We start from the raw sequence: 27,161 nt of genomic DNA, 5'->3' as shown, positions 1-27,161 counted from the left end.
ACATCCATCATATTTCTTACCTGAATAATTTTGAAAGTATTTTTCAAAACTATCCCAACTTTAAGAAGAAAATTCATCAAGTCAGATAAGTTAACGTAGAAGAAGTAAGCAGATATTTCGTTGTTTGATCTGTTTGTTCGCTAATAACATTTTCCAACCTTCTGTAATACGATTGCCGAACGAATTCTCGCGAAAGCTCATCGTAACAGTAAATGATATAATTCAGCGTCATTTATTATTTTAATCGAACGGAAACAGCACCCGGGACCTGAATCTGTTCTTTGCTTCTTTCGCAGACAAATAAATTTTGTCGAGGTGAAATTAATCTAATTGCAGCTCATTAATTTCTGCTGGCAGGTTGTTCCCACTGGAAGTCGTGAAGTCTGACAAAACAAATTATTAGCTCCATTTCATTACGCGGATTGAATTGTTATTGTATGCATCGTTATAAATATTTTTAATGTATTAATCAGTGTCTATCTGCTATAACTGTATTGTAGAGAACAATTACTGTTATTGCGATTATATTTTTATTGTTTAATAGTGGTTTTATATCATACCTTAAATGAATCATCCAATAATTGAACGAACTATTATTATACCACCCAATATACTAATATATCGATTTGGGTAGCAGCTGAAAGTTTATTTCGTCGTATTACTTTTCACATAGTTTGTGCATACATTTAACTTTATATCAAAAACCTCATTAAACTTTGAGTCATTGAATATATAGACTCAAAAATCGGATCTATCTCAAAACCATGCCAATGAAATGAACATGTTGAATAGTCAAAGTAAAAGTCATTTATTGCAATTTAAAGGAAAAATAGTGAAAAAGTTATTCCGTTTTTGGTTTGAAGAAATCTCGAAGTGTTCTTCGAATACCATCCGTCACATTTTGGACACTCTGTTTACTAACTCAAAAGTGGCTATTTTGTTCTACCATCTCTTCATCTCTGACGAATTCCAACTTTCTACTCTTCTTCTACTTCTGTTTGAGAGTTGAGAGGAACTGAGGGCGGTTGGGTGGATTGATGTCATTTTCGAAATAATCCACCCAGTTCTGTCGATACCACTGTAGTATTTCTCCGCTTTAGTCGCAATTTGCCAAATCGGCTCAAAACTTGACGGAAGAATTCGTTTTCTGGGACTCCTGCTTACACATTTTAAAATCCATAGTCTAGTTTATCCAGAAACCTGGTTTTTCGCCCGTGCCGACAAATATTTTGTCAGTTCAAAAGTTTTCTGATGAATTTATCGGCAAACACGAATTTGAACTTGCTAGAGACATCACCTCGACTAGTGGCTTAGTAAAACTTCTGTTCAGGAAGCTGGAGGCATCCATCTTCATGTACGTTTCGTCGTCCATAAGGATGCCTCCTTCGTTCTTCGAAAGACCCTCATTATCCAACTTTCGGATAAGTCTTTTGGACACTAAGATGCTGCCTCATTGCTTTATTTGGATGCTTACTGGGCCGAAAAGATCGAAAACCTTCGACTGACATTCAATTTTAACGACTTTGGTTCGCGTTTTCCATGAATTATAACTTCTTTGAAACGAAATTAATCGTAACGAACTTTTCATTAATGAAAGAGGAAACATTTCAAAACAAACTACTGTCAAAAAATTCTCGATCCGACCATTAGCAGCGTTGCGGTCAAATAAACAGTGTGTCCAAATATTAAATGACTCGAGCTTTAGAGACGAAACTTGTGTTCCAAATATTTGTTGCTTACTTGATCCAGTTTTAAGCAATTGCCTCCCATTTGGCCTCGAGGCCTAATGCTGGCTAATAACCCAGTCGTCGTATGTCCGAATCTCGGCTGTGAGAGGCTGGTAGAGTCAATATCAGGGGCGGACTGGCCCACCGGGCAACCGGGCAAATGCCCGGTGGGCCCCAGTAAAAATTTCGTTGTTGCACAAAATGAGATTTTCCAAAAATTTTATTTCAGCTAAACTCTTTCTACGACTCACGAATGTTCAATTCCTGGGGCCCATGATTCATGAAATCAACCGATTTGATGATTGAAAATTCAGCTTCGAATGGGACTGTTAGGGCCCCGAACTTTCCAAAATCTCTATTTCAAGTAAACTTTTTCTATGATTCACGAATGTTCGATTGCTGGGGCCCCATGATTCATGAAATCATTTAAGTTGTGCTGTTGGGGTCCAAGCTCCGAAAATATTACCAGCTTCAATTCTGAGTATTTAAAATTAGAATTAGTATTTCATCCGCAGCTATTTGACTACTTATAAATATTGAACTGTCGGCTTAAGCTCCATACTCAGTTTACTTCAGTGGCGATGGTCCGTTATCGATCCTGCGCCGAATGAATTATGGTCCTACCTTTCTTCAAACCTCTCGAACACCAGCTGAACGTGCATCATCCTCGATAGCACACATCTATAAGTGCGATGTCTACTCCGAAGTCTACGGCCTCTTCTTGATTCTCTGCTTACAATAATTTTGGCTCCTCTTTCGACGGGGCTTCTAGACACGTGACCAATCCAGCGTAGACTGCCACACTGTGCTATCTTCATTATAACAGCATATTTGCATTCTTAAGATAGCTCGTGGTTCATGCGTCTGCGCTACACTCCATTTTGGATTTTGCAAAATATTACGCTAAAACCCCAAGCATTCGTCGATCAGTTTCTTTTAGCATCCATGATTCATGTCCGTAAAGGGCCACCGAGAGGATTAGTGTTCTCTAGAGCGTCTGTTTTACGCGAATTTGCAAGCTACGGGACTTCAGCTACAAAATGTAATGCCTGCGTAAAGGCCAATTCGCAGCTGTAATTAGTCGTTTTATTTTGCGTCTTACATCGTTGTCACATGTCACGAGCATACCAAAATATATTCAGTTCCTCTTCGACACCAACACCATTTGGATTTCCACGCCATGTACTTCGTTTTGGCGGTGTTAATGGTAAGTCCCAATTTCTCAATAAATGACCTAAAGGCTTCTTTCGCTGCTCTACTTTTGATTTTGGTATATCGACGTTATCCGCAAAATCAAAAAGCACGTGAGGTCTCATCTGCTATTCTGACTCATAATTTTTACTCATCCAGCGTCACACGAATCAACGTAACTAGTCCTGTGGGAAAACCATGTCGTAGCGTTAACTGTCACAGCTCATTTCGTTTGACTGAATCGTATGCCGCCTTGAAATCCATAAAAATATGAGTCTGTAAGTTGTACTCCCGGAACTCGTCAGTTACTAGACGCATGGTAAATATCTGATCCATCGTGAAGCGACCCTCATGAAAACCAGCTTGATACTCGCCGACGAAGAACTCAGCTAACGGACTCAGTCTAAAACACAGAATAGGGAGAGCACCTTATAGGCAAAATTGAGTAACGTAATGCCTCGATAGTTTTTACTCTCATGTCGATGTCCGTTTTTAAAATTATGGGAAATGAGGCCAATCAACCACTCCTCCGATATTTATTTTCCTCCCATATTCTGTTCCTGACAATGAGGTGGCACTCGCTCCCCGTTTTTAGAAGTTCAGCCAGGATACCGTCCTTTACAGCAACCTTACCGTTTTTAAGCTCACTGATTGCTCTTTTGGCCTCCTCCTGTGTTGGCGGCTCCACAGCTTGGCCTTCGTTCAAAATTCTTATCCTGTAGCTGCTGATCTTCGTGTTTACTTCTCTATTCAACAGCGTCTGAAAATACTCTTCCACTTGGCTGCTACCGTCGTTTGGTCAGTAAGCAGGTTGCCAGTACTATCATTGCACATCACAGGCATGGCAAAATTCTTGCACCTGACCGTTTTGTGGAAACTCCGTGTGTCGTTGCTGACGAACCTCTCCTCTGGACTGGCGAGCACGTGCTCTTCGTACTGGCGTTTTTAGACGGTGGGTTCTTTTTTCCGCAGCTCTACCAGGATGAACCAAAAAGATTCGCGCAGAGTCTCGAGCATTCCTCATATTGAAATCGTGTGAAGAAATTCTAGGATTCGCACAGAATACCTTGCTTATAGAAGCATAATTCTTATAGGAGAATCCAAGAGTTGAATCCCAGGGATAACTATAACTCGGCACGGGAATCACCTGCACTATGAACTGTTCTGTTCTGACGTGTAGACTGACTCATATATATTGAACTATTGACATCATATCATTTATCACGCAAATCAAATCAAATGTTCACGCTGCGGCAGATCCTCCAAAAAGTCCATGAATAGAGAATTCAACGGACAATTATTTCATTGATTTCAAAGTTGCGTATGATACCTTCGACCGTAAAATCATGGCATGGCCATTCTAACCTCGCAGGGGACTTTATCAACGTAATGGTTCCTTATGTGGGCTGTTCAACATGCCGTTACAGGATGTTATCAAAGGAGCAACACACAGGCACAATCTTCAGCAAATCTAGTTAGTTCGTCTGTTTTCCCAATAAAATGGATATTGTCGATAGAACAGCATCTGGGGTGGTGGCTGAACAAACTAATACTCAAAGCAGCGAAGATTGGGTTGAAGAAAAATGCGTCAAAACTAAAGTACCGTGAATCGCTAATATGACGCACATGCTAAAAGCTGGTAACTCGGTTCTAATAACGACTGAGTTTGTTTTGTTTCGAGCATCGAGCCGCTATGCTGCCCGTTCTCCCGATACTCGACACTCGACAGTGCCTGAGTCGAGTCGAGTTGCACGACATGACTTACAAAATAGAGCCCATATTCATTCGATTTACTGTCCTTGTAACGCTGATGTCTTTAGAGTAGATGTCTTTTTTTGTGTTAATTTACTATCATGAGAATATTGCAAACTGGGGCCCCTAATATCAAAGGTCCGGTGGGCCCTTTGGCTCCCAGTCCGCCCCTGGTCAATATTTAGGATTGTAGCAACTGGCCCTGCCATTGTCCATTTGGCTGTAAAGTCTGTCGTATAAAAAAACAGAAGGCCAAGTTTCGATAACGAAATGTAGCACCTAGACTTTGATTTGCTTTGCTTTTTTGAGCAATGTCAACTCCGTTTTTCAACATTTGAACTCTAAAACTAGATGCTAGTTATCGGTAACTCTATTAATTTATAATCTAAATCATTTTCTACATGTACGGTTTTCCGGACTCGACATAATTTGTAGAAACCTTGGGACGGCGGAGGCAATCCACGCCAGACTCAAAACGGAGGCTAAGAGGATTGGGTTACAATCAATGCATCAAAAACCAAATATATGGTAGGAAGAGGCTACAGAGAAAACAACGTGCGTTTCCCACGGTCAGTGACTATTGACGACGATGAACTGGACGTGGTTGATGAGATCATATATTTGGGATCTCTGGTCACTGCTGACAACAATACAAGTAAGGAGATTAAACGACGCATTCAAGCTGGAAGTTGAGCCTACTTTTCTCTCCACAAGACGCTTCGATCAAGGAGCATACGCCTTCATCGGACGACGTGCAAAACGCTAACCAGACCGGTATACCGCGGTAGTTTTGTTACTTGAGACAGTAACTTTGCTTACAGAGGACATATGAGTCGTTCCGAATTATAGTGGTCTACTGACCATTTTTTTTTTATCAAAAATGAGATTTTTACATAAATCCTATCTTTTTGCATAGATATACTTTGCAAACAATAAAAATTTCAAAATAGCAGGTTTCTAACCTGCTTTTTTCATGTTGAATTTTTGGTTTGGAACAGAATGACCATTCTGTTCCGCATTGTAGTGGTCTATGTGCATGCGACTTGTTAATAATCGATATTCGACTATTTTTGATTTCAAAACTACATTGGAACACAAGGTTCGACTTCTGCCCGTTAAACCCTTTCATCTGATACCCATATTATGGGAATTTTACAATATTTCCAGTCATGTGCGGTCATTTTCAGAAAACCGGAAGTCGCGGAGTACAAACTGAGAGTGGAGAGTGGCGCAGATGTATGAACCACAAGTTACAGGCATTACTAGGAGATATTAATATCGTACATCTAGCGAAAGTTTGAAGACTACGGGTGGCCGGCCACGTCGTAAGGATGTCGGACGACCATGCAGTGAAATCCGTTCTCGTCAAGAGCCCCACCGGCACCAAAAATAGTGGGGCCCAACGTGCTTGTTGGCTGGATCGGGTTGAAGTCGACTTGCTTGTGTCGAGACGCTCAACGAATTGGGGACGAATAGCCCAGGACCGAGACAGGACCGTGGACAAGAATTTTTGATACGGCTAGAGCTCTGCTCTATTCTGTCAGAAGCAAGAAGCATGACATTATGAAGACGGTAGAATATTAAACACTTTAAAAATCAACATATTCGATCTAAGTGAAAAATTATGTAAACTTCTTTACAGCAACTGATGTGGACTTTAGTTTCTAATTAATGGTAAAGTTAATAAAATTTACTGGTATTGCTCGTAGACGGGTTCGTATGAGTGCAAGCTATCAAGAATTCACATGAACGTTACATCAAAAGTGCCATGGATGAGATTCAATTATGTTTTCACGTAAATTTGACGTGCCGATCCCTTGAGTGTAGGAAATGGTGCGGAAATAGAGGCGAACCAGTCACAGGCTGAAAACCTCTGCAATGAAGAATAAAAAAATGCAGAAATCTACATTCACATACACTCAAGTCTTTTTTTACACGGGGGATACGTGCCGTGTAAAAAAAAACCGTTTAAAAAAAAACCGCGTTAATTCAAAAATTGTTGTAAAAAAAAACCGTGTTAAATCGAAAATTGTTGTAAAAAAAACCGTGTTAATTCAAAAATTGTTGTAAAAAAAACCGTGTTAATTCCAAAATCGTCGTAAAAATGTAAAATCTTGTATCAGTACCATGAAGCATAAAATGTACGAATTCCTTCCGTTGTTTTCTACCACGAAACAGTTTCGTACAGTCTTAAATGAATTTACGTGTAATTAGATTCGAAGTTTTGTGTTCGTACTACCAAAAAAGTGGTAGTAGGAACACAAAACTGTGTTATTTGTCACAGTTGCATAATGCATTATTCAATTATTGGTAGCAAATAACCCGCTACTACCCCAAGTCGCTGGTCGAACCACTGGGGACTTCCGGGGTGGATACTCACGATCTCTTTTCTCTTGGCTAGCTCGATCTAGAGGGAGAGAGACTCCTTTTCGAGGTCGGCTTTCTGACACCGATTAGGGACACACGGCAGCTTAGAAAGAACTTTCAATTTAGATGATGATTTTTATTTAACCTAACTTACAATGTGTGAGTATATCGGGGCCGGCCGGCTGCTGCTACTGGATCTGTGGAGGGGAAATCACTCGATCTACGAGCGGCTGCTACTGGAGCTGGTTGATGCTTTCGGGGAAGGCTGCTGCTTGCGGGGAACGCTGGCTGCCTTCGGCGTTGGCTGCTTCGTTCGGCTTGAGCTACTGTTGGCGGGGAACGCTACCGCTCTCGGGGGAGCGACTGGTACTAGTCGAGCAGATATGCTATAGCTCATGTGCGCGTCGAGCTTTTCGGGTAGTAGGTTGCTTTTCTTTTCCGTAATTGACGAAAGGGCCCTGGTAGGACGCTTAACCGCGTGATTAAAATTGATAGTTTTTTGTTGATTGAACACTATTTTTTATTATTAATAATGTGAGTGTGTTTTGGGGGGTTCGTAATATCCATTCCCTCTGACCTACGTTGTTCTGCGCTATTCTATTCTGGGAATGTACGTATTAGACGTAGCATGGCTTGGTACTTCATATACAGGGATACATCGATATAAGACAGCCTCGTTATAAAACAACCTCGATATAAGACAATTCGATATAAGACAATTTTGTCTTATATCGAAACAAATCCCTTTGACATAGCTGGTTACGATACCAGAGTTGATTTTCCATCCTGAAATCGGTGCCATGAAGATGTTCATTATTTCAAAATAACCCCAAAAATAGGAAAAAACTAATAGTTCAAACAATAATAAATAGTTCAAACAACCGTAAACACATAACACAGAGCAAAACTGGCGACCGCTAATGCAAATTTTGTTTGAAAAATACATGTTTCGATATAAGACAATTTCGATATAAGACAACTTTTTGAAATTATAAATTGTCTTATATCGAGGTATCCCTGTACTGGCTTTTTTTAGAAAATTTCCGAACGATATACAAACATTATAATTTAAAAACCATCGAAAAAATACTGTGTAAATTCAGAAAACATAAATATCGCGCTGAAAAACCGTGTTAATTCAAAAAATCGTTTAAAAAAAACCGTGTTAATTCAAAAAACCGTTTAAAAAAAAACCGCGTTAATTCAAAAAATATCATAAAAAAAACCGTGTTAATTCAAAAATCGTAAAAAAAAACCGTGTAAAAAGAGACTTGAGTGTATTTCGAAAATCTCCCATGTAATGGTTACATCAGGAAACTCATAATCATGGTTTGAAATTCAATAGGTTTTAATTGAAACAATTAAACAACGATTTTTTACCACGAATTTTTGGCGTGATTATAAGCTGGATATCTTATAACTGGAATTGAATAAACTTGAATAGAAAAATATACGGCCAGTTCAAACAATTTGATAGCGTGAGTTTTCTTATCCTATTTGAAACAAAACAATTTTGCAAGAGGGTGCATATATGTTCCAATATTATTTTGACTATGATTGTAATAATATATAAAAATACACTCAAATCTCGTTTTACGTCCACTACTGGGGGGACGTAAATCAAATCGGCCGTAAAAAAAGTGGACGTTAATTCAAATTTCGGACGTAAAACGAGAGGACGTTAATTCAAATTTTGGACGTAAAACGAGAGGACGTTAGTTCAAGTTTTGGACGTAAAAAAAGTGGACGAATTGACATAATTGGTTCCAACATGGAATAACTCGTGATCCTGACCGTATAGAACGTTGGTGTCTTCGACAAAGTTGTTTAGCAGATCAAGGGCTTTTCGTCGGATTGTATGGATTATAGAATTGTCTCACTACGTGGCGCTAGTGTATATGTAGTACTCTTATGCAGGCCATATCTTGCGCTGCTGACTATCTAGAATGTTGCGGTCTTCGGGAAGTTTACTCAAATGACTGACACCTTCAAGATGGTATGGAAAATAATGCAGAATTCGCTCATTACGTGGCGCTAGCGTATATGTAGCATTCTTATACAAGCTGTATCTTGCGCTGCTGACTATTTAGAAAGTTGCGGTCTTCGGAAAGGTTACTCAAATGACTGCCACCTTCAAGATGGCTTGGAAAATAGCGCAGAATTGACTCACTACGTGGCGCTAGCGTATATGTAGCATTCTTATACAAGCTGTACCTTGCTCTGCTGACTATCTAGAAAGTTACGGTCTTCGGGAAGGTTACTTAAATAATTGCCGCCTTCAAAATGGTATGGAAAATAGCGCAGAATTGACTCACTACGTGGCGCTAGCGTATATATAGCATTCTTATACAAGCTTTATCTTGCGCTGCTGACTATTTAGAAAGTTGCAGTCTTCGGGAAGGTTACTCAAATGACTGCCGCCTTCAAGATGGTATGGAAAATAGCGCAGAATTGACTCACTACGTGGCGCTAGCGTATATGCAGCATTCTTATACAAGCTGTATCTTGCGCTGCTGACTATTTAGAAAGTTGCGATCTTCGGGAAGGTTACTCAAATGACTGCCACCTTCAAGATGGTATGGAAAATAGCGCAGAATTGACTCACTACGTGGCGCTAGCGTATATATATATAGCATTCTTATACAAGCTTTATCTTGCGCTGCTGACTATTTAGAAAGTTGCGATCTTCGGGAAGGTTACTCAAATGACTGCCACCTTCAAGATGGCATGGAAAATAGCGCAGAATTGACTCACTACGTGGCGCTAGCGTATATGTAGCATTCTTATACAAGCTGTATCTTGCGCTGCTTACTATCTAGACAGTTACGGTTTTCGGGAAATTTCGGAAAAATTTCTGTTTTATTTGTATGAGAGTCCTTATCCTCGTACCACAGGGGTGAGGGGTCTCAAAGCATCGTAAAATAAATTCAAGTCTCCAAAAACACCCACAAGCCAAATTTGGTTCCATTTGCTTGATAAGTTCTCGAGTTATGAGGAAACTTATATTTCATTTGTATGGGATCCCCCTTTTTAAAGAAGACAAAGGCCTAATTCACTATAGAAAAAATTCTTGCCTCCAAAACCCCTTACATGCCAAATTTGGTTCCTTTTGCTTGATTAATTCTAGAGTTATGAGTAAATTTGGATTTCATTTGTAAGGGGTCTCAATTTATCACAGAAAAAATTTTTGGCTTCTGAAACCTTTACATGCCAAATTTGGTTCCATTTGCTTGATTAGTTCTCGAGTTTTGAGGAAATTTGTGTTGCATTTGTGTAGGAGCCCTCCCTCTTACGCCCTCCTTAAAATTGCTCTTTCACCCATCTATAAAATTGCTGGTCATTTTATCTATCCAACGACACATAAATCGTTCAGTTTCGTTCAGTAGTTTAGTAGTTTTATTCGCATTTGAAATCTTTCATTCAAACGTTACACTTCTATTTTCGTTTTCACAAAGTGGTACCCAGTCCCAGTATAGTAAGCAAAGACGTAGTCCTACGTCAAACTATTTTAAATGTTTGAGCAGTCAATGAAAACCTTGAGCTTTAACTCCATATTTGGTACCAAAATAATAAAAATCAATTCAGTGGTTCAAAAGTGATAAATTATTAAAGAAGGAAAGCTTGGCAAAAGTTGGGATATTTTGGGACCACTCTTTCTCAAAACGGGGTTCCCTAAGTGCCAAATGGAAAAATACGGGTGTAAATTTTGTAGAATTTTTATGGACGGTTGACCAAGCGGGAAAGTGAGGGATAAAAAATAAACAATCATTCTAAGAAACTCCCCCGGCCCCAAAAATCCTTGCACGTTAATTCAAATTTTGGACGTAAATCGATAGGATGTTAATTCAAATTTCGGACATAAAATGAAATCACGTAAAATGAATGGACGGTTCGGTAACTTAAACTACCCTTCCGAAGAAAGGATCTTCTTGTACAACCAAGATCATGAGTTATGGCAAATACAAAAAAACATACACTAGTGCAGCCGGTTCCATACCACCTTGAATTTTCCATACCATCTTGAAGGCGGCAGTTATTTAAGTAACCTTCCCGAAGACTGCAACTTTCTGGATAGCCAGCAGCGCAAGATACAGCTTGTATAAGAATGCTACATATACGCTAGCGCCACGTAGTGAGTCAATTCTGCGCTATTTTCCATACCATCTTGAAGGTGGCAGTTATTTAAGTAACCTTCCCGAAGACCGCAACTTTCTAAATAGTCAGCAGCGCAAGATTAAGCTTGTATAATAGTACTGCATGTACGCTAGCACCACGTAGTGAGTCAATTCTGCACTATTTTCCATACCATCTTGAAGGCGGCAGTTATTTAAGTAACCTTCCCGAAGACCGTAACTTTCTAAATAGTCAGCAACGCCAGATAGAGCTTGTATAAGAATGTTACATATACGCTAGCGCCACGTAGTGAGTCAATTCTGCGCTATTTTCCATACCATCTTGAAGGCGACAGTTATTTGAGAAACCTTCCCGAAGACCGTAACTTTCTAAATAGTCAGCAACGCCAGATAGAGCTTGTATAAGAATGCTACATATACGCTAGCGCCACGTAGTGAGTCAATTCTGCATTATTTTCCATACCATCTTGAAGGCGGCAGTTATTTAAGTAACCTTCCCGAAGACTGCAACTTTCTAGATAGCCAGCAGCGCAAGATACAGCTTGTATAAGAATGCTACATATACGCTAGCGCCACGTAGTGAGTCAATTCTGCGCTATTTTCCATACCATCTTGAAGGCAGCAGTCATTTGAGTAACCTTCCCGCAGACCGTAACTTTCTAAATAGTCAGCAACGCCAGATACAGCTTGTATAAGAATGCTACATATACGCTAGCGCCACGTAGTGAGTCAATTCTGCGTTATTTTCCATACCATCTTGAAGGCGGCAGTCATTTAAGTAACTTTCCCGAAGACGTTAATTCAAATTTCGGACGTAAAACGAGAGGACGTTAAGTCAAGTTTTGGACGTAAAAAAAGTGGACGTTAATTCAAATTTTGGACGTAAAACGAGAGGACGTTAATTCAAAATTTGGACGTAAAAAAAGTGACGTAAAACGAAATCACGTAAAATGAACGGACGTAAAACGAGATTCTAGTGTAGTGGATTGTGCAGACCAATTTTCTGAAAACTAATAATAATATAAAAATTCTGATGTCTAACAGAGAATAGATGCACTTATTGCGAACAGCTTTTAGTTTTCAGTGGAGTTCAGAGGAAGTAAAGAAAAAATTGTCACAAATCATTGTCGACCATTACAAATTGGACGTGGTTTGTCGAAGCAAACATTTTGAACCAAAGTCGAGAATAATATTTTTCTTTCCATCGTCAATTGCAGCCATACCCAAGTAACAATTTCAGGCTGATCAAACGCTTTTATAGCTGATTTTCTTCAACCTGTGGCTGATCTATGGTTTAGGTTTAGAAATAAAAACCTTTTTTCAGCTCTTAAACATCTAAATCTGGTGATTTTATCAAGCTTCAGGCTAATTGATGGCTGCTTTCGAAGCTGCAATGAAGCTTAATAGAAACTGTTTTGCGCTTTTAAATAGCCAATTTGCGCAATGCTGTCAATTCTATTTTTAGAACGAGAATAGTTTTGCAATCTGCTTTGCCAGTCGCTTAATCAACGCTTCGTCAACCTTTATGCAGCCAAAAAAAAATCTATTTTTAAATTTAAAAAAATGGAACGCAACCTTTTTTTGCTGTAAACATGTTTCGAACGCGATATTTTTAATTTCGAATAACTTTAATTCGTATAATTAAGGAGCTAGCTAATTATAAAAATGCATGTCTTTTTCCGGGAATTGAACCCGCCGTCTTTTGATCCATAAGCACTCACCGTATGATCCGCCCCATTTGCATCTGCAGAACAGACAGTAAGAATAGCTTTACACCTGAAGCCTAGCCCGCCTAGCGTGAAGCAGTCGATAATGCCGATAACTGCCAAACTTTTGCTGTCAGCCGAATTGCGAAATTCTACGCTCTGACAGTATGTGTGCTGTGAGTCGAAAGAAAACTTAGAAGAAGTTTGTAAAGCCACTTTAACACCTTTAAGCAACCTTACAGTAGTTTGAAAGCTGTGAGCCTAATGAAAACTTCCACTCTACACTTTAACACCTTTAAGCAGCCGTAAAACGGTTTGATGTTTATGGCTGTTTAGTAGCAGATTTTTTAGTAGAAAAATCCGCTATTAAGCTTGTTTATCAACTTTTGGGAGAGAACTGGTTTGAAAAACTTAAAGTAGCTTAAACATCGCTTATTTAAACACCATTTAAGTGCTTACTTTATGCAGCTTTGATCGCCTTAAACCAACCCGTAAACAGCCATTGCTCTTGCAATTCAGCTACCGTTGTTACTTGGGTAATTCAAATCCCAAACACCATAACGCCTCGAGCAGGAAGCGGTTACAAAGAAAAAAGAAAACAATGTATCGTCTTCTGATATGTTGCGATGTTGGACTATCGAATATATATTTGAATTGAAAGTTTTCGTTCATTAAAAATCCGGTTTTCCATTTTGGTGAGTACACTGAGAATATAATTTCGTATTTTGTTTGAAAAAACATTCGTAAAACTATATTCGTAGCTGGTACAAATAATTTCATGCCATTTAAAAACTTTCGTAGGCTTATTGTTTATCGCGAATGTTGTTATTACGAATGGTTCGTATTTTTTACGAGAACACATTCGTAGCTGTCTTGCATCAAGACCCATTTGATGCACGGTTGTTGTCTGGCATCATTATCGACGAAAACGGGATGCGAAGATTGTATGAAGAGAAAATAGACTTGTGCAATTATGTCCTTCTTGGTACGCAGTAGCTGTGGTTCTGTGGTTTGCGGCGTCGTCGGCTGTCCGTCAAGAAGCATGACAAACGAGCTCAGTTCGATTCCCGATAAAATCAGCTTTTTTCAGAGATAATAAAGATTTCGCTATTTTTCGATAGGTGTCGGTAATGTAGCATACTGACACCTATCGGAAAATAGTGAAATCTTCTAGCATTATTTTTATCTACAGCCTTTTCGTGCATTCGTAAGATCTACAAACCATTTTGTAAAATGCAATGACTCGTACGAATATAGCGTTGTTACTATGTAGGGGAAGACGGGGTAAGACGGCCACCCTAAGCGAATAAATTGCTAGCATAAAATGTGTACGAAAATTCACATTTTCTTGTTCCACACATGGAAAAGCATTCATTTATCTACCATTAAAAATTATATTGCATATTGCATCAAAAACGCGAAATGCAAAAATCTTGCAAACAGTTTACAAGCAAAATGCTAGCAGCGAGCTGTCAAATATTTATGTCAACTTATTGCAAGTGTCAATCCCAATAAATTGACATGAATAATTGACGGCTCACTGCTGGAATTTTGCTTGCAAAATGTTTGCAAGTTTCTTGCATTTCGCGTTTTTGATGCAATTTGCAATATAAAGAATAAATTAGTTTATTTTTCCGTGATTTTTCATCAATTTTCGAAACGTCTAAAAATTACTCGTTCACAACCAGGCGGGGTAAGAAGGACCACCAAAGGGGTAAGACGGACCATAGCGGAGTAAGGCGGATTGTGGTAGATTTGAAGGTTTCTTTGAGTTGTAAACACAATTTCAATATTATTAACTAAGTAAGAACAAGTTCTTAAGGAATTTTAGGTACATGCTAAAAGAAGGTATAGTTTAATTTAGACACCTGCTAAAAGAAGGAACTTTACTACTAGTTCAATTTTGAAAATAAGAGTAGACGTTATTTTACTCCACTGGTTTTTATTTACTCTTTTCTTGGCGTTATTTTTGTTGATTTGTCAGCAGGACGTTTACTCTTCGAATACCATTAACTTTAGGTGAAGGTAAAGAAGGCAACGTTAAGTGAATTGGAATCATCGAATTTTGATTCCGTTAGATCCAAATTTACATTGATTGTGTTATTCGAATGGCACTTGTTGGCTTCTTTTGACGTGGGAGGCTCTGTGTTAGACAGGATGATCTCAGATTCAGGGATAATTTTTATTACAGGTGTACTCTATTTCGAAAAAGACACTGATGAAGCCTGCAAGTCGTAAACGAAATGCGTATCTGTCAGAATAATAAAATAGTTAGTCAAATTTAACAGGAAAAAGGTTGGTTTTTCATTCAATATTTTTAAAATCTATTAAGACACTAAACAGAAGAACTTTAGGCAGTTATGAGCACTATGACGTATGGCCCTTTTACCCCGTGAAAAATGGCCCGTCTTACCCCTAGCTAACAATTTACATTATTTTGCTTTTATCTCTGAATCCGTACTATTTTATATACATTTTCCGCCACACGCAGAACAAGAATTGCCCAATTAAAGTCAGTGGTAAGAGAAACGTCAAAATACTTAGCTTTTTTTTGCTGAAAAACCTTAAATTTGTTGCTGCTGAAATTATATCGCAAGAAGACACTGCGAACGAAAAGTTTGTTTTGATTCTAGTTTTGACGTTGGATACGGCCGAGTGCCACAGGTTGTCTCGAAAGTGTTTAGATAGGCTAATAAACAAAACATACTGGGGCATGTGTAGAAAATTTAAGGATTTCTTGACGAAATCGATGTGGTCCCTCTTACCCCGCCGGGCCTTCTTACCCCTTGTTCCCCTACAAAACATGCTGGATTGATTTTACGAATCTAGTTCGTGGTAGAAAACAACGAAAGAATTCGTACAGCAAACGCTCGTTTTCGTACTATAAACCAAGTTTTATTATCAGTGTATACCGGCTGGTATCAACAGGATAAATGTTAAAAATATATAAAATTGAAACATACCTTTTGTGAATAATAGGGATTCTCAATTTTTTGCATGTTTCTTTCAGTTTGTCGAATTCCGTAATTGTGTTACAATGTTTAAACCAATTCAAAATTCACCATCTTATTAAGTTGACCAGCAGCCTACTCATGTTCGATATTGAATGAACAGTCGGAACATTTTATGTCAGGCCCACTGTCCCTATTGTGGCACGTTACACATGTTGGTTAAATGAGTTGTGTGTATGAAGTAGGTAGTTCCGTTTTCATTAACTATTAAATTGAATGTCAATTTGCCATTCATTCCTGCTCGGCTGAATCGGCAGAAAGCTCTACACTTCGATGTCACAATTCACAACCCATACCATCGTTTCTTTCTCGTCAACCTGCGCCCCAAGGGCAAAGCTTTGCAAATAATAGTTTCGAGCGAAACGTGAGAAGTCAAAATTTCATCTTTACCCTCGCTTTCTGTGCCAAGATACTACTGCACTGGGCTGGCACGGTTTTCCATCGTTTGAATAGCGTTAACGTTTCAGGAAAGGAAAATTGTGTAAGGTACATTGGGGCAAGTCGACCTAAAATTGAATAGTTAAGGTTTATTTGACTGTTTAATCTATCACCCATTACCATTTTAAATTCGTTCAGTACTGGAACTTTAAATTAAACTAAGTAAAATTTTCCATTTTTGTTTCTGCTGAAAATGCCGTAACAAGATACGATTATAATTGTTGCACAATTAGTACAAAGAACAATTTGTGGGCAGGTTCGCATTTAGTTAGCATTCTTACGCCAAGCAGTTGAATCGAAAACTGAAATTGAAGCGAGGTATGTTGTTCATTCCCACTTAGACCGTATTCCCGCTGGCTCCGGGTACCTTATATGAGTCATAAAACTAGTTTATACTTTCCAACAGTCACCAGCCTCTATATCGTAATTTTTATGATTGCAAGTTGTCTGCGAGTCTTGAATCGAATAATCAGTGTTAAGTGACTGTGAAATAAAACTAAATAACAAGTCTATTTGTTTAAGCAGAAAATGAGAGTCATGAATAAAACACTAACTTTACTCTATATTAAGATGATAACCCTGATAGATAAGAGTAGAAAAAATGTCCACGCTGGAGTAATGAAAGATATGTTTTACAGTTATTGGTAAAAGTTGCACTTTTATATCCATATATGTTAAAAGAAAATTGCATTATAAATGTGATGTTAAAAATCAAAATTTAGGTTAAAAATTGTTTTATTTAATAACTAAATTTATAAAATGTAAGAGTTATTGGTAAAGAGAAATGGATTTTCCTTATTGGTAACAGATTGCAAATTTGTACAGAGCTTTCGAAATTATCAAATCAACTCAGAATTTCATATGGAACTCAACTGAAATTCTTGCGATGGTCAAAAGTTATCCTATTTATGTGCAATACAAGAGAGATGTAACAGCGACATAAAAATACATTTTTTTTCGAGTCTGGTAAGTTTTGCGCAGAAATAGTACCTATTCATACAGGCTACATTTTCTCTAGCGTCAAAGCGATAAACTTGTCAAGATCGTATATCGTATTTTGTGTTTTCTCACGATATGCTTTCATGAGGAATAAAATCACATGCAAATTAAATGCACCCCTTTTCACTTCCGCCAGACAATACCGGTTTTATGATTGGGAGTCACGCAAACGGAACTGCTGGGGATATGCTGCACATAATCGTAACTCTATTTCGTGCTTGCTTTGATTTCGTATTCAGATTGGTCTGACTAACAATTATAGACAGAATTCCTGGAGAACAGTAAGAGGGACGGCAGCTAAAATTATGATACAGGTGAGAAGGTAAATTTCGTCATATTTTGCCTGATAAAGTGAAAGTCACGTACCTCTTCCCACTTGGTTGTGTTTTTCTCATTCACGTGTTTTCCAACCACGATACAAAACCAGCAAAATTCCTTTGCTCCTTTGACAAATGAACGCTCAGATAAATCTGCACGTTGTACTGTGTATGTGTGTGAGTCGTTTTGTCGCCGTTTATCATTCATAAAACGATTCGTACTTGTACCACACAAAGGTAGAGATATTTAATGAAAATTAGTGTGATTTCTAACCATGAGATTTTCAATCATAAAATGGCCTGTATAAGTTACCCGGTTAAGGTTTTTTTTTGTGAAAAAGTTTTTCTATTTGCGTTATGATGCTGAAAAGATCAATTTCTAAAAAGTAATCAGGAAGCGGCTCCGGTTACCAGTGCTGTATCACAGGAGTCGTTTCCATTCAATTCGGTCCATAACTGCTCATATGGGCAGAATTGAGGTGTCCCTAGTTAGTATTGGGAAAAATTAATTCCCGAAAATATCTAAAATTTAGTATCTAGGGTAGATGCTCCAGTAATGGAGGGATTATGTCGGGGGATAGTGTGTAAAGACAATTTGAACGCTCAATTTATCAGTTTCCAATTGAACTACATGATAATATGGTGCACCATAATGTTGGCTTTAAATACCTACCAACATAATACGATTCTGTTGGTTGATATATCTAAAATATTACTTTTCCTGACATTAGTATGTGCTCCCACAGTAGTGGTAATGTTCCTATAATAGTGGAAAATTTGCCTATAATAGTGGAATGTTGTTTACCGCCTTAGTAACGCATGCAGTGAGCATGGGAGCAGGTGCATAACAGCGTAGGCTTGTTAAAATGCTATGGATTGTTACGAATTTCTTAAGAAATTCCACTTGATTGGTCTGCTGATAAGGAATTTGTAATTTTTGCACCAACATCTTGAATTTTATCTGTGTATCTTAGATAAAACTGTTAACAAATATATATTTAACAATAGAAAACTGAAATTATCTCGAAATCCGCCAAAATTATGATATATTTCGCGTTTCCACCACTACTGGTACTACCACAACTACTGGAGCATCTACCCTATACCAAATCTGCCGCTATATCGATACCCTCGATAAGTCGCTCGCGAAGTATCGATATTAGCTTTATAGATACTATTTAAGATGGCATTCTGGAATTTGGAAATGCTAAATAGAAAAAGGAATTTAAAAAAAAATAATCAATATAAAATACGTTGAGTAACATTCAATAAATCAAGAAGTAAAATGCCAAAAGAAATCTGAAAGAAGATCCAAGCTAGTACACACTTTGTCAAATGTCGTAAAAACTGTTTAATATGTTCGTGAAGGCAAATGCGAAATTTTTCTCATGCATTGTTAGTAATATTGACATGCGAAGCTATGTTAACTTTGCTTACTAGAAACGCAATTTTAAATAGTTTCTCGCATGATTTCGTAAAACTATGAACAGGCTGCGATATTCCTTTAACATAACGTCAACGTTAACGTAAAATGTCAACGTGTGCGTAAGATAAGTTTCAGTAATCTCTATGCAGCTCTATGCGTGTTCGTAAAATTTGAACAATATTTTTGACTTCTCTGAGTATGTCAATAAATTGCATTCCGGACGTTCACACGGCAAAACTAAAGCAATGCGCGGCAAGGAAATGATTGACATAAACTTACTTCTAACTTGTACCAGTGATAGACCCGGGGTGACTTTTGGCTTATCAAGAATTCCTCTGCATTTCACTAGGTCCTGGGCTATTCATCGCCAATTTATTGAGCGTCCGGACACACGCAGGTCAAGCCATCTAACACGTTGGCCCCCTCTATTACTAGTACCTGTGGATGTGGGGCTCTTAAAGAGAACGGATTTCACTCACAGTCGTTCGACAGCCTATTGACGTGGCCGGCCCACCGTACTCTTCCAACTTTCGCCAGGTGTACGATGGGAATCTCTCCAAGTAGTGCTTGCAACTCGTGGTTCATACACCTACGCCACTCTCTGCTCTTTATGTTGAATAACATACAGCACAGTCCATCTTCTTTCCGCAATCCTCCGCGCGATTCAAAAGGAGTCGAGAGTGCCCCCGAAACACATCACTTGCTCCAGGGTAGCCGTACTCGTGTATAGCTGTTCACACTCGACTGTATCATATGCTGCCTTGAAATCCACAAAAATATGATTCGTGGCACGAATTCTTTTGCTATTGGGTATAGACGACGTAACAAAAACTCGGAGAGCACCTTGTTGATGGCTTTGACCAGCGTTATGTTGTGGTAATTACAAGAATCTAGCCGATCGCTCTTTTTGCAGATGGGACAAACCACATCTTTCATCCACTCTTCCGGTAGTTTGTCCTCCTTCCAAATCCTTGAAAATATCCAGTAAAGTACCGTGGCTAGAGATTCTTGTCCATTTTATAGAGCTGCCGGGAGTCGGTCCTTTCCGGTCCGGGTTCCGGCCCGGTACCTCTTCACGATTTGTATCCTCCTTCAAGCACTCTTTCCTTCTCAGGGTTTAGTCAACTAATTCCGCGCTTGTCGATACTTAACCAAATTCTTCTTCGCGACAATGCCTGGATTGACGTAAATAGAGATGTCAAAAATAATGTTCACTGTTCAATAGGTGGAAAGAGTGTAACAACGAGTATCGCATCCTTAGACACCTATTTGAAATTAATTTAAACCATAATTTTGGGTAAAAAGAATAGCTTATCGGTTGTGCTGTTTATTGCCCGGTCTCAGTTAGCTCAGGGGTACGATGCTGGTCTAAAAAGCTTGTCGTCGTAGGTTGGAATCTCGACTGGGCGGTGCCACTATTGAGTCAATAGGATCTTCACACTAGCCTCGTAGTTTTCCTGTACTCCAATAACCGGCTGCAAAATCTATCGATAAAGAAGGGTCAAGTTCTTAGGTACGTTTATACCCATGGCTTTACTTTTTGCTGTTTATTGTGTCTATACGCTTGCATTATTGTTGGGTATGATTGAAAATTCCGATTATTTTCATATATACATTTATATTCATATAAAGGACAAATTCTGGCCATCTGACTTTTAACTTACACTTCAGCGTTCATTTACAGTCAATCCCTATGGATTGATTTGCAATTGAACACAAAAAAAATTCAAAAAAATTTGCATGGCGAAAGCTATGTCTCAGTGTCACCCACATCTCTGTGTCTCACCGTTTCCAATAAGAATGTTTTATAGAAAATTGAGAACTAATGGAGTTTGCAAACAATTTGATTGTTTTAGTTTTTCGAATATTAACTCTTATTACTATGTGATGCCATGCAGTAATTGTTTTAAATTGTTTAAATTGTTGTTGAAAATTACTTGAAAATGATTGCCAAAGAATTTACTTTGATCCCCCCAAAACTGATTTTTGTTGAAAATATACTAAAAAATCAACAAATTGATCTCTAACTACATTATGTAGGTTCACAAACTTCACTTTCCATAAAAATATCATGGATCTTGAATGTTTTATGACGCAACTATTTCTGTTGACTCACTGTTCTTGTTGTCTCACTGTTATTTACTCTCACCTAACTGTATACAAAAACGTAAAAAATAACATGTGTAAACAGGATACATTGGAAAATTTGAAAAAATTGAGGTGTGTCGGTCTTACCCACATTATCCCTACGTAGTGGCACTTTGCCTTCCCTGCTGCCAGCTTTCATAAGTTCTTAAAAACCAGCGTATCGTAACGAAACTTTAAGTATCGAAAATGGAAAATAGTCAGCACAAACTGTTGTCAAACCGTTTGCGAGTCACTCAAATTAAAAATTGAACCAGTTATTTGATTCTTAGCAGTAGTTATAATCGTATTATGCTGTATAGCAAATTCCCAAATGGAGGTTCGCCAAAAATTTGGCTAGCAGTAAAATAGAATACGGAATATCGCTAGGGGGTTCGTACACCAAAAAAGGTTGGGACCCAGTGCCGTATAGGATCTAACTTGGAGTTAGCAATTTTTTGGTGTTTGGATGAAGAAAAGGTGAAATGAAGCTAACTTGTTTATTTTTACGCTTTGAAAAACCGGGTAAACTACCGTATTAGTGACAATTTATAACAATGACAATGATAACATACATGAAAATTATTTTTAACCAAAATCTAAAGATAATGTCATTCAACATAGCACTATACTCATTAATAAAAAAAACCCATTTGTGATTAAATTTATTAAAACGTGATTATCGATTCGTTTCCCTTTTTCAGATTACTAATTCAGCAGTCGTAATTGATATGGTTGCACACCGTTTGAACACCGGATAGTGATGAAGTTGATGTGTTCGATTAATGGATTGCCGGCTGCCAGATTCCCGTGATAATAAGTGGTGCACAATAGTGCTATGATGTGCTTACTGACGCAATTGTCGTGAGAAGTTTTGGTTGTAATGACCCCGTTTCAATAAATAAAACACAAGTTTATAGGAGTTGACAACATTAGAACATTTTTCAAATTTCATCACCAATTTAGCCGCCGAAATGATATCATATCAAGATATGGAATAGCAAACAACACGGGGAACAAATTTGTGTTTGTTGACAAAGGCATCAAGTTTATTTTTACCAATAATTCAGTCGGCCTAACTAGAAGTTCATGGAAATGCCGTGCAGACTCGTATGTTTGTGGCTGATTAAATTTTTATGCATTGTGTACGAGGAAGGTTTTTGCATCACTGAGCACGACTATAGACAGCAGGCATAGGCTATTCGGGGTTTCGTCAGCATATATATCTAGCTTGTTCGATACACACAGACAACGAGCAAATTGTTCATGCTGGGTAGCGGTTTAGCATCATGACGAAATGGCAGATTATTTTGTATATGCCCTCGAACAGCCTAATATAAATTTTCATGGTATTACTGCAATTGCAATGTGAGTGCTGAAACAATAGACATTAGTGTGAATATTTGGTGCGATAATCAACTAAGCATAAAAAATGATCTGATTTCCATCCGCATTTACTACTGATGTGCAAATCAATAACTATAATTGGAAATCGAGAAATAGCACTAGCAACATAAAAAGATTAAGTTATACATTATTGGGAACATTTCCGTTCATTTTCGTTAACTAATAGAAAAAAATAGACAGTTGGTGAATAACGAAACAATCAACAATGGATAAAATGGATTACAGAATACTTATTGTACTGTTTCTATCTGCTGTTTGTATAGAAGGTGAGTAAATTATTTTTACTTGTTTTTACAAATGTAGAGAATTTTATATATAAAATGTATTCTAGGCCTGTACAAGAAATATGTTGGTTAATAAAAATGTTTTTCATAGTGACCAGTTGGTCAGGATAACCAATTTTTATTGAATTTGTTATCTCGTTTGCAAAACTGTAGAAAATGTTGTGCTAGAAAGCTTGTGGCGGCTTTTGTGCAATAAAATTATAGTCCCGAGCACCGAACGCTCCATTATATTATCCATTTATCGGTACTGCTGTCAGGTGAACATTGTACATAACCACACCATATTATACTTACCTGCCGGTTGCCAGTGTCGCCCTAAGCGAAAATGGAAATAGATATTGCATAGCGTCTAGGAAAGCAGATTAAATCACTACACTGGGGCCACTACTTAATTATCTCTCCTTAATGATTGCTTTATTGCTCACCACCGAAGAGCTTAAATTCAATGATGAATTATATGAAGCTAAAGAAGATAATCAAGCCGTGAAATTTCTAGGTTGACTAAGATGACAGGGGATCGAAGTTCACGTTTTATCACGTACCCAGAATGACCTGCTTACACACGAGTATAATGTGGAATCCTTCCCATCGCCCAGTACGATAACTTAATTATGTAAGCTAATCCTTTCAAGCTAGTATGAATAAACAGAAAGGTAATAGGATACGGATGTCTTTGCTGCAGTATGCTGATCAGTGATGCCGTTAAAGGCGTGCTCTATGTTGTTTACAGAAGGAGGCCTCCGGTCGGATGCGATACATATGCAGGGCATGCTTTACATGGTCTTCGGATGTGCGTAAAACCAACAGCTGGTCATGTACTGTTCTTTGCTCGCTACACCTATTTACGTAGGTTTTGTTAATTATTCAATAATAACATACATTAGAAGTGATTTCACGTTGACTTCTACCAGTTTGTATTACATAAAAAGTGCTTCTCGTATCACCGTGTTTGCCTCTCGTACACGAATTGTAAATTTGATGCAGATTAGATAATGCATTTTCAGTTGTTTATACATCTCTGTAGCTCGTTGATTGGCAGTTACTGTGTTACTGACACCTCTAGTATTTTGGATGGTAAACAGAACCATTTCAAATCACTTTGTGATTAATTATGAGCGAAGCATTTTGTCACTCTCCAAAATACCACAGGTGTCAATAAAGTACTAATTACCGACCAAAGAGCCATGTAGACAAACAAATCCTTGTTACAATCTTCACTATGCCTGTTAAGACATCTTGAAAGATTAGTCTATCTTTCATGACCATTTCATAAAGACTGTTATACGATCAATCTTTGGTCGATTTAATCGTGCATTCAAAAATCTGAACAACTCTCATTTCAAACGGGTGTGCGTGCAGATATATTACGGAGATTCCACCTTTTTAGACTCCCACGCGAAAATTATTAGTAGGGGAACTGGAGGGAAAATGAACACCCTTAGCAATTTCGCCATTTGCTCCCCCAGGAACCAACCAAATGCTGAACGCACTACTTGAATTGAAAGCTAGATTCATATTCCACGTAGCAAAATATAAAGATTTTTGAAAAAGGACGATTTGTCATGAAAAAGTCCTTATTTTTGAAAGCGTCACATTCGAGCCTGATTATTTTCGTGTGGGTAAAATGAACATGCAGTGAGGGCAAAATGAACATGTCATAGAAAACTAAAGTTAAAATGCAGTTTGGATAAATTAAACATTATTTTACACATAAGCTGTATAGTTATACATAAGCTGTAGATATTCAACGAGGCCACTGAAATTAAAATAGGACTCCACAAAGTTAACAAAATGTATCTTCGCCACGTTCATACAAAGCATGACTTTCAACTCGCTTCATAGGTCATTTTCCGTCATTTTTCGAGAGATTCGATCATTTTTATTGATTTTATTGTAGAACCATCGTTTCAAAAAAATATTAATATATGCCTGACCGCATTTCAAGGTCAAAAGACTTAAACATGAGTTTGGTCAAGAAAAAACTTAATTTTTTGAAACTGCGTCGTGTCCTCTATGGCCGGACACCAACATGTCCTCTATGACCGGACAGTAAAGTAATCAGCAAAATATACTTACTTCATCTAGAATTGCTATATCTTTGATTCCTATGTAAAATAAAACTAGTTAAGCAAATGCAAAACGCAGAAAAATTAAAAAAAAATTGCATTAAAATCAGCAAAAATGTAAACGTTTCGATATGCCTTGTAAATGAAGTTGCCGCGTACATTTTTGCATGCACTCCACATTACCAGTACTCTCAACAAAAAATTTATGTGAATAGAACTTTATTCAACATTTATACAGCAAACCTGCCAGAAGTGCAGTCACAAGGTCTGTGTTGGAGTTTTAAATTGTTCTAGGATCTCTTTCTTCTATTGATGCTGGTTTTAATGGATCAGTTTATCATGTCTGTTCATAGAGGGCAGCTTTCGATTTGAGGTAATTTGTACTCAAAATACTATCTACTTTCAAAATCAACCTTGCCTCACAAATTTTGTTGCTTTGTATTTTTTTGCTTATAACATTGTTTGGCTCTACATTAAAGTGTAAATAGAAGTAATAAAGCCGGTATTTTTTGTGTTTTATCTTAAAAACCTAAAGTGTCCGAGCATAGACGACTTCCCCCTATATCATTGAATCATTGAAATTAATGAATCACATTAAACCATGCAAATAATAAATTAGTAAATCTTCAAATCATTACAGCTACTCATCATGCCTTTTCAGTACATATTGTATTTCAGTACAATATTTTTTTTAACCATATGAATGTAGATGCCTAAGTGTGCAATCTTTGAGTAATGTATTTGTTTTGCAATTTCCTGTTCTAGTCTGGAAATCCTTCACATACTCAATTTGTGTCGAGGGAGAATGTTGCGTGCCTTAATCTATTAAACACGGCTTTCCAATCAAACATCAAATAGCCTTGCGTGCTACATCAAATAAGCCTGCTAAAATATAACCCCCTTAACTTGTTAGACTCCTGTAGCAGGATGTCGGAAATTGCTTGTTTGGAAACGTTTCTTGCGAACTGTTAAAGGTTGCGTAATAGAGTGTAGCAATTTAGTCTAGCCAATCATTTTACATTGTTACTACATGCCTAGTTTAGCAGATTGAATCTATAGTCTTATAATCAATGTAAATATTTTCCATGTTAAAGGCGTGACAATTATTTGCCTAATGAGTTAATATTATTATTAGTCTTGTCGATGATTATTGAAGGAGTTTTGTGATTCAGATTGTTTGGACTTTTGTAAAACAATATTCATTTAATTATTTATTGAGATCATTTTAAATGTAACGTGCAAAAATAACGTGATATGTATAATATTTTTCAAATATTACTATCAAATAATTTATTAGAGAGGAAGTAGGAAACTGAAAATGCTGCGTTATTATACGCATTTCTGCAGGTATCACCTGCGTTGCAAAGACATTATCTATTAAAGACGTTTTTCGTTATTCTTGTACATTAGCTGGAGCCGTAATTCACAAATTGTCAAATATTCCTACTGCTAATGGAAGCACCTTTTTTCTTGCTCTCATATTTAAGAATTTTGAATATTTCATAGTTCACTAGCATGATTTATTTTCGTTTGGGCAGACATACGTTCAGATGAACTTTGCCGAGCAAGTTCTTTCTCCAACCCGCGCAAGAAAATGATGTGCCACGAATAAAATGAACATTATCTGAAACTTTTCATCCACGCGCTCTATGAAGTAGCATAACGTGTCTGCCGGTACGAGTGCTTTGCCACTTCGATCCTGCACACCCAATATATTCTGAGCTGAAACCAACATAACGCGAACCCCTACCCTGTTCCCATTGTACAGCACCCTAACCAGCGCCATTTTTCGGTACGGTAAGATGGAGTCGTTAGAATGTCTTATAAACCATAAAGCTCAACTTTAGCCATGTTCTCACTTAAGGAGGAAAAGTTTTCTATGCCGTACTGGTCCTGTCTGCTTGGTATGCCTTGAAACTGTGTTGCAATACCAGGCCGTCTATTGCGACACGGGTACAAAACATAGAATTGTGGTTAAAATTCGTTGTTAAACATTGGCATATAAACAGACATTAGAGTGGAAACTATGGCACAAGGTTTGTTTTATGTGAGTGCTGTTTGCTTCACAAAAAATAATATTTTGTTCATTGTTGTTTTATTTAAGTTGTAATGTAAGTATTCAATTTATCATGGCTCACAAAATATCTTTTATATCCGATTTACCGATTAACTGTGCAGAAACGATAGCCTTTTAGGGTAGGAAACTTACTAGG

General features: G+C 37.8%; 1 protein-coding gene across 1 annotated transcript in view; it reads left to right on the top strand.

Annotated features, from left to right (window-relative positions):
* The window catches only part of LOC128739195 (uncharacterized), a 266,006-nt gene that overhangs the window by 32,606 nt on the left and 206,239 nt on the right, over nucleotides 1-27,161 (top strand). Inside the window, exon 2 of the mRNA XM_053834631.1 lies at nucleotides 21,896-22,864. Coding sequence (XP_053690606.1) covers nucleotides 22,804-22,864 — 61 coding nt within the window. The 5' untranslated portion in view covers nucleotides 21,896-22,803. The remainder of the gene's footprint in view (nucleotides 1-21,895; nucleotides 22,865-27,161) is intronic.

This window comes from Sabethes cyaneus, chromosome 3 (genome assembly GCF_943734655.1).
Source record: "Sabethes cyaneus chromosome 3, idSabCyanKW18_F2, whole genome shotgun sequence".
In the NCBI taxonomy this organism is placed as follows: domain Eukaryota; kingdom Metazoa; phylum Arthropoda; class Insecta; order Diptera; family Culicidae; genus Sabethes; species Sabethes cyaneus.
Note: the sequence above shows the minus strand (reverse complement) of the source record. Positions and strands in the feature narration are given on the sequence as shown.